The sequence below is a fragment of the Carassius auratus genome, chromosome 43 (assembly GCF_003368295.1).
Source record: "Carassius auratus strain Wakin chromosome 43, ASM336829v1, whole genome shotgun sequence".
Classification (NCBI taxonomy): domain Eukaryota; kingdom Metazoa; phylum Chordata; class Actinopteri; order Cypriniformes; family Cyprinidae; genus Carassius; species Carassius auratus.
Window position 1 is genome coordinate 12,715,849 of NC_039285.1, and position 9,595 is coordinate 12,725,443.

General features: G+C 39.5%; 1 protein-coding gene across 1 annotated transcript; it reads right to left on the reverse strand.

Annotated features, from left to right (window-relative positions):
* Window positions 1–370: 370 nt before the first annotated feature.
* LOC113061739 (uncharacterized) lies at window positions 371–9,595 on the reverse strand. The gene is made up of 4 exons (XM_026231134.1): window positions 9,103–9,595; window positions 3,983–4,118; window positions 3,347–3,439; window positions 371–2,800 (listed from the first exon to the last, which is right to left on the reverse strand). Exons 1-4 carry the CDS (start codon window positions 9,310–9,312, stop codon window positions 1,452–1,454), a joined length of 1,788 nt encoding a protein of 595 aa, XP_026086919.1. The 5' UTR covers window positions 9,313–9,595; the 3' UTR covers window positions 371–1,451.

The following is a 9,595-nucleotide window of genomic DNA, read 5'->3' on the forward strand; positions in this document are numbered from 1 at the left end:
CTAATCAATTACTCTGAATGTTGAAAGATTTTCTACTACACTACATATGCATTACAAACCTATGTAGTGTACAATACAGTACAATACACTACAAACATGCTACAAAATATTCATCAAACTGACTTCATTCTTATGAATGGACATGGGACATGGTAAGTGGTACATAGTACTGATAAGGATGCCTCCAGGCACATCCTGTCATATGTGTGTGAGGAGAGCCATGAAAATTGCCCCCTTTAAAATGCTAAGCTAATAAGAATCAATTCCAGATGAACACATACAATACCTTTTAATTCCTGTTTGCTTGTTAAGAGATACAAATTCCCATTATTACACAATGGACAATGTGACATCATCATTAGCAGCGCAGTGTTAAAACAGCCTTATGGGCCACACTCTTCAGATGACCTGAGTTCAAGTCCTGACTCGGGGTCCTTTCCTTATCTTGTTCACCTTTCTCTTTTCACATTGCCTCTCGCCACTATTTCATTGTCTTGTCAGTAATAGAGAAAACAAAGACTTTAAAATGACTTTATTCAGTATGGCAAAGCTAAAATATATAGAGATAGTGCTGAAAAGAAAGAGATTTATGGGCATGCCTGAGAACTTGAAACTGAAGTAAGTGATTTATAAACATTACAGACGCATGGTCCTTCTTAAAGGGAAAGTCCACCCATTTTTTTTTTTTTTGTAATTTACTCACACTCATTCCATTTCAAAACTGTATGATTTTCAATATGATTAATGCAGAACAAATATAGTAAAAGATGTTGGTGAATAAAACAGTTTTGGTGACCATTGACTTCCATTGTATGGACAAAATGCGTTCTACAAAAGAAACAAAGTCAGGTTTATATAAAAATATTCAGTAGTTCTAATAAATCCTAAATCGTATGATCTTCCCAGACAGCAACATAGTGTTGGCCCAGATCCGGCCCACATCTGGCCCGCATGAAATCCATGTGGGCCAGATGTGGGCCAGACCTGGGCCGAAACTGCTTGCTGTCTGGGTTGTTAGGGGTTTGGTGTGCTTAACGGGTTTGGTCTGTATCTTGTGGTTGCTTCTCATCAAATCTTTTATTAACAAGAAGAAAGATACAATAATCCCAGGGGTGAAAATCAGTAAAGCAAGATGATACTGGAGGATAGACTTATAAACAAGTGTAAATCTGGTTAAGTTTGACATCATGTCAGTTTCTGAGTCCAAACAATCCGATCCCAAAGGCAAAGAAAGTACACTGTGAGTTTTTTTTTTTTTTAAAGCTTAGCTTAAATGTGTGCCATAATTGAGTGCTCATAAATGGCTGATGGGATAGTATTCTTGTGTGAAATGAGAGTAGAGGCTTAGACCTGGAAGCAGTGTTCAGTACGTCAAGGCTTAAGAAGTGTAATGCATAATGTTCTCAATTGAATTTTAAGATTTAAATAGGCAGATATGTTCATGGCCAGAATCAGACAGTGGTCATGAGTTTGAGAGAGCCTGAACGAAATCTCATGATCTTCTTTTTGAATGCACGGGAGGCTTCAGTCTTGACCACAACATTGGAGGGATTTTGTGGAGAAGAGGAGGACGGGGGCAAGCGAGGGGGAAGTTGCTGAGGCCAGACCAGCCCTCCGCTCTCATCTGAGTCACTGGACACTGAACTGGTTCCTGGAGAGAAAGTCTCGCTCAGACTGGAGTCAGAACCATTGGGCGGTGCTGTCGTGGCCTCTGACTGCTCTTGCACCCTCAGGTCCCACTCCAGGAACTGAACACTTGTGCACTTGGCAGGTAAATGATTTAGTCTGATTGATTCGTGCACGTCTTCTCTGAATATCCCCTCGTCCTCTTCTTGACTGAGATCTGCTGAGGAGCACCAAAGCCGCTGATTAGATGGATACAATTCATCACTATGATGCCTGCCCATTGTCCGTCCCATCTTATAGTATTTGTGCTCCGGTTGGGCGGTCCATCCTTGAGAGACACAACTGTCTTCTGACCAAGACTTGGTTTGTCTTGCTCCTAGAGTTATCCACCTTTCCTCTGGACTTCTTCTGCCTTGGGACTGAAGAAGGGCCCACTTTTGGGATGGAATGGGCTGGTGTTGCTCATGGAACTCTAGAGTTGACAATGTAGGTACACAGGTGTGATTGCAGCAGGTGTGAATGTGGGGTTTCATGGTGTCTGACATTGTGGGATGGCGTTCGATGTAAACTGGCTGATGCCGAGGAGAGTCGTTGCTACTAGTGTAGACTTCGTCAATCCCATATTGATCCCTTTCCAAGGAGGATTCTGGCTCCTCACTACTTAGGGAGGTTGGTCCAACTTGGGTATTGGGAAGGTTCATGTTATATCCATCTTGGGATTCACATTCATTCTCTTCCTCAGGCAGAGTAGCCCATTCCTGCCATTGCAATTGGTCAAGTTGTGGGTAAATAGGTGGGTATGTTTGTAAGTCATGCCACCGATCCGGATGAGAGTTGAGTTCTGCTGTAGATCTGAGGTGTCGCTGCTGTAGTAGTCCCAGGATGTACATCTCCACACGCATAACCTGTTGGATGTCTTCTTCAGTTGGGCCATCATCTATCTTTACTGCAGAATCTGCCTCAGCATCAGAATTGAGGCTCATCTCTGGCGTAAGTCTTTCATTTCCGTCAGCTATCTTATCTGTAACCCACTGAGGGCTTTCTTCATCATTTTCTTCCTCCTCTGTTCCCTCGGCAATACCCTCCAGTGGGGGGTACGGGGCAGAAAACGAGCGGCGCAGGGTGGCATGTACTGTGGGCTCCATATGACCCTGCCAGTCCAGCAAGTAGGCATCTGTCAGCAGGTGAGAAATACAAGATTTATGAGAAATAAAACCAGTTCTTAACAAGAGGGGTTTTTCATATCAAGGATGGTCAGATATGATGATCCCCTTGCCAAGGATAGCCTTCTTCAAAGCCAGCTATATATCAGGGTTCCCAAGTCTGCACTTTTCCAGAGGAACTGGGGTACATTTAGACTCTTGCTGTGAGTGGATTGTTTCCCCAGAGGTTAATGGTTTGACATATTACATAAGTTATATTTGCCTGAAAGGTTTGTATTTAAATATTTTAATCATTTTATACTCTACCAATGATACAGCTGTGCCAGATGATGGGTTTTGTGGGAGAGGGGCACCAGGAGGAAGCCTTTAAGCTCCTATGAGCTTCTTTTTGAAAACAGGTTATGTTTATGGCCTACATTTTATTGCAGGGACTTATATTATCAAGACCAAAAAAAAAAAATAACATATATATATATATATATATATATATATATATATATATATATATATATATACACATATAATTGGTTTAAAATATGATTAAAGGAAACACTTACCCACAGATCTGGACCTGTGACAGGGGACACTGACGTTTGGGGAGGAACAGGAACGCAGTGGAGGAGACAGACTTTCACATTGTTCATAAAACCCTGAGGGATCAAGATAAATTGAAATCTTATTTTCATTTATTAATTATTAGCTTTCATTTGTTTTATTCAAAATATCTGGATGAACTGTACGGTTCTGTAATCAATTTGCCAGCTGTTGTTAAATAACTTAACATGATGGCAACACATTTCCAAACACAAATCCCAGACCGTTGCATAACTAGGTGTGCACAATATATCTTTGACTAAATCTGTAAATGATCACTATCATCCTGGTGCAGGATGCAGATAAAATCTAGATTTTTATAAAAAATAATAAAAAAAATTTTACTAGGTGAAAAAAAAAAATTGCTTTGTTTACTGTTTTTGTATTTCTACGTTTATATGTTCTTATGCTTGTTGAAACTCTATATCAGAGCTTTAGTAAGAACACAAAACAAAATACAGCAGCCTATATATTTAAAATTGGCCATCATGTCTATTATATTTTCAGCTAAAACTAAAAATATGTATCTGATATCAGTTCTGTCCAACAATTTTGCAGAACACTATGAGGAATAAATGATTCATGGGGTTGTGGAGTACCCGAGCTGGACGCACTGGGACTGTCCAAATCTTCCTCATTATTCTGCTCACATGTGAGTCCTGTATCCAACCTCAACTCACTGAGCTGCTGATGTAGTGCCAGCATCAGCAGGCTGGGGGCGCCCTGGAGTCGGTTCTGCAGGGTATGACACAGCCATCAGTACTGAGGGCAGCTGGAAAAGACTTACATTAATGTATTTGGCAGACAAATCAAGGTATACATTTGATCAGTTTATTAACTTCCTGAGAATCAAACCTGTAAGTTTAGGATTGGGAGCGGTTATGTGTTACTGTTTGAGCTATAGGAATGCAATAACAGAATACAAATACAATAACAGCCATACAAATGCATGCAGAAATATACCACATTAGCTGAAAGGATAGTACGTATCCTTATGCTTAAGGAACCATATTAACCTATGTCCCAAATTGCTGTTACTCTACCTCACCCTTACTGCATAAAACATTTTTCAACCTTTAATATTTTAAAAGGTTGAAAATCAGTGATGTTACAGACCCACAAACTGGTTTCTTGTATAAATAAAAAAATATTGATGATGTGTCTTACATTTACATAAGAATAATCATAATTTGTGTGACAACAAACAGAAGTAAGATGGCCTGGATAGACAGCTTCAAGCATGTAGCACGTGTTTCTATGTGCACATAACCAATGTAGAGTGTGCTCATGTGCACCACTTCCACTTATGTAAACCAACGACAAATGCACCAAACCTAGAACATCAATAATTTACCAAAGACAGGACAGATATTGTTGCATACACTATTTTTTTAACCTGTGGTTCTGGTTAGTTTGTAGTTTCATGCTCTCAGCAGCTGATAATTCAACTATTAAAACACATTGTGAACCTGTGTTTAATGACGTCTATGTCTGGGGTTTATTTGAGTTTTGATCGTGGTTTATTTTCTCTAGATTTTATCCAGGCATCACAGTATGTTCCACATCTGGATCAAAGGTTATTTTTGTTATATTTCGCTGGTTTATGACGCAAAGGTGGTTTGACTTATTATTTTAACCACTTTCTCTATTTACAGTTCACTGTTTTTCTCTACTTCTATTCCATAATAAAGGGTGTACAATGATGACAAAACCAGCATTTGGGTGCACAGATCCAAGACAGATGTGAGAAACAAACTGGTGAGAATGAAAAGATTTTAGGTACATACTAATGCATTTCATACTGTATTTACAGCTATTTTGGTTGAGGCAGTTTGATATGAAAGGTTAATATATGTTTGAAATAACTTTTTATTATATGACATGGAGGCGTGCGATGGTGTATGGTAATACTGGCTAATTAATTATTCATACGTTTTGTTTTTTTCTCAGAAAAGCATGCCACAGTGTCTTGCACGCCACAATAAAAACTACAGCATCAGTAAAACTAAGCATTATATCATCTTACTTAGGGCTTAAGGGAAAGCGGAGCATTTGATGATAAGACTGTATTAGATACATGTTAAGGGGTTTGGAAAGAGCCAAGTCAGTTTAAAATCAAGTGGGAAATTGGATTCCAAAAAGCAGAAGCCTCTCTGAAATTCTATTTGGACATTGGACAAATTCATCAGAACTAAGCTAACATTTTCTGATATTTGATTCAAATCCTTGTGTTTTTCCTCTACATTCCTGCAACATGCCATTTCCTTTCAAATCAGCTCAGAAGTATGTCCAATATTCAAGACCAAAACAAGACTTTAAGAACTTTTTAATTGCACTTAGAATCGCTCATATGAAACCATGGCAGCGTGGTTTAGCGGCTGAGGTCGAAGCTCAAGCGCATGAGAAAAATGACAAGTATAAAAAAAACAGAGGAGGAGGACAGAGAGTGAAGCAGGTCTGCCAGATGTGAACAGAGACCACAAGCAGACACCTCACTGAAAACATGATCCAGTCGTGAGGATTATAGAGCTAATATTGGCTTTTTCGCTTCATGACTGACTTGAGATGTCGAGACGAATCGCCTGCTTTGGTGTCTCACCCTCAAAGTCCTGATGCACAAAAGCACACAGAATGCAGTCTATTTGATTATTACAGAAACATACAGGACCTGAGGGAGATCAGGGTGCACGTGTACTCTCATTATCCAGCTGCTGTCAGCGCCTTGCCTTTAATGTGCCAAAATGGGAAACACCAAGCACCCCCATCAAACACACACACACACACACACACACACACACACAAGCGTTTTGAAAAATGGGGACATGGGTTATGTCCTCATAAGTCACCCTCTCCTTGTAATACCTGTGTAGTACCCATGTCATTATACAGAGTTGTGTCCTGATATGTCACAAAAACAAGAACACACACACACACACATCACCCTGCCCCCACTATATAGCATCACACACACATCACTCTAACACTCCTAAAATACTAAATACATCACCAAACTGGACTAATTAATTTCTGAAGCACACATCCACACGAGTACCGGAGGGAAACTCTGGCCTTGAGGACTGATGTAGTTCGTTTGAACAGATGTTGTAGGTGCAAATAAGCTGCTGTAATGCAAACACTGCAGGGTTCTCAACTACAAAGCTGAACTACAAATAAATCTTTTTCCCAGTTGCATTGCTCATTATTTAATTAAAGTATGCATGTGTAATTACATGTTACCCAGAGGGCTGTGTGAGCACCGCACCACACTCCATCCTCACTGTAGTCGCCTGAAGAGATCAATCTGATCGTCTTTCTATAACTGGTTAATTAACAGCTGAGTCCAAAAAGCTGATTTTTCAAAGAGAAAAGATAGTCTTTGCATGATCTGGCATTTTATTGCATCCAAAAATGAGAAGATGTGAACATTACGGAGTGCCAAGCCCTCTGTCGGTCCTCTGCTCCTGTCTTTGTTGTGTTTTGCTCCGGGTTTTGTGTTTTGCTCCCCCGCGTACCCCATGATCTGGTTTCTCCCATGTTTGATTATGTTCATTGTTCCCAGGTGTTTCCTTTGTGTATGATGCGATTTGATTTCAGGTGTGTCTCGTTTGGTTCTAAGTTCTTAGCCCTGTGTTTTATATCAGGTATTGTTTGTCTATCCTTTCTGCTACATGTGCTTTGGTTTGGTTCGGTGTAAATAAAGAATCACTTGACGGATTCCCCTATGTCTCCTCGCTCCTTTGCTCCTCGATCTGTCACAGCAGTAGCAGCATCGTTACACACTCTCATGCAGTGTATGCTTCATTCATACTGGACGCTGGAGGGAAAGTCCAAAACGGACTCATAGAAGTAATAATGTATTATATGCAGGAAATCCCTATTATGGGCAAAGGCATCCAGCTATCTCTGTAGCTCAGCTGCATGCAAAAAAAAAGACAATACATGAACAATTGTGACAATATGGCTTGTGTGTGTTTTTCAAATCATATGTAATAAATACATTATCTGAATAATGTAGTGCTAACTGAAATAGCATTTATTACAGTATCCTATAGAAACTATAAAATATAATTTCTGCCTTATTCTGTGATCAAAATAGAAAAAGTGTATTATATAAACAAACCATAAATCTGACACTAGGAAAATACAGGAAAAAATGTACAATACAAGTTATTGGTAATTCTCCAAAAGTCTAATTCTTAACGAGAAGGCATTTCTTAGTCAATTTAAAGAGATGAGAAAAATAATAAGATCTGTCAATTAGACCGAAAAAAAAAAAAAGAAAAAAAAAAAGATTCGTGATTCGTAATGCCCCTGTTTCATGAGTCAGACTTCACAAGGTTTGGTCGAACTAACTCTTTAAGGGTGTAAATTCATATTTTTTTTCGGCTTCCAAATGCTTGTTTCGCATCCAAATTTTCCAAATACATTAATTATGCAATTTCAAATGCAGCATAGATTTGATAACCAAAACTATCATATACTGATAAAGCCTTTTGTTTATTTCTGGTAAAGATTCAATAATAATTCTTAAGCACTGTTACTATTAATTTCATATATATAAACCCAATTTCCTTTCATGTTTTTGACAGTTGTGATTGATAGATATATAATATCGTTTTAGGGTCGTATCATGATGCCAGAATCAGAGTGGAGTGAAAGGCTAAATGAAGGCGTTGCTGAGTGAAACTCTCATCAGTCGGGCGGACTGAAGGATGTTTTCCGCCAGCCGATGACAGCTCTTGGGTGATGTGTGTCGCCCGTCCCGTGAGTCTTACTCATTAATATTCCGCTCCATGTGCCTTTTGTCTGATCCTTCTATGGGAGAGGACCTCTGGGGAAAGAGAGACCGCTGCTCATTTGATTTCTCTCACCGCCTTTATTGAAAACTGAGTTAAGAGTGAGGTCCCGACCCTGGAGGAAGACATACGGATGGACAGGTAATGAAAGGACAGGAGGGACCATGCGCTCTGTTAGTTTATAAATACTCTATTATGCTACGCCTCCACAGCTACTTATATAAACGGAATAAGGAGTAGCAGTAGCTAAAAAAAAAAATAATAATAAAAATAATAATAATAATAATAATAATAATAATAATAATAATAATAATAATAATAATAATAATAATATGGAGTGTGCAATCAATTTATTTTAGGTACATTTAAATAAACAGATTTTGCCTAACGCTAATAAACTAAATTATTATTATTTTTTTTTTTTTCAGTTCACATTGTTCATCAAGACTAAACCACAACAATAATTTAATATAATATGGCATAATATAATATAGCCTGATATAATATAATATATACATATAGACTGATGACGCGAATAAAAACATTAAAGGCCGCTTGGTAGGCCTATTTCATTAGATAAAGTAGGAACTAGCAAATCCACGTGAAACGAACAATAGATAGGTCTGCAGGCCCCGCCCCCTTTTCCAAGCGCACATCAATCACAGCTGTCAAAAACATGAAAGTAAATTGCATTTAACTACTTTAACTATAATACTGCTTCTGTTAATGGCATTATATACACACTGCAGTTTTCACGTGCCAATTATGTAACGTCAAAAAGTACATTTTAATCAAGGTTTCTGATTTTGTGCGCTCTTGACACTACATTTCTCGTTATTTCTAAACTTTTTCACAACACTTTCCGAATATCCACACCGCTGGAGGGAATTTCTAAAGGATGGTTTTCATCATGTCGCACCTACCAGCTGTCGTCTTAAGGTGAGCTGCTCCTGCTCCCTGCTGCTGGGGGCCGGTCCCACATCACCCCAAGCCGGGCATCCCGGCACGGAGTCCCCGAGGGACAGGGCACCGAGGACCAGGCTCTCCTGCCGCTGCTTCAGGATCTCCAGCTCACACAGCCACGTCAAACTAGCCTCCAGACGCTCTTTATTCCGACTGCGCTCTTCTTCCATCTTCTGAGGAATCCCGAGGTCAAGCAGGATGCTCCTCACCCTTCCCAACAGAACAAAAGCAATCAATCTTTCAATATAATCTGCCTCAGCCTGCCTCTTTGGGTTAAATAGGGACCATTCCTGTTTAGTTTGAGTGTTTTCCCCGACACGATTCTCTCTTAGGTCTACTCACATTGCGGTCGGCCGGACAATATTTTGGCATCTCAGTTTGACGTTGCTGAACATTGAGGAGTTCCCTCCTTATTAGTATATTCCGCCCTGTCCGCTGTGATTGGTTGAAAGC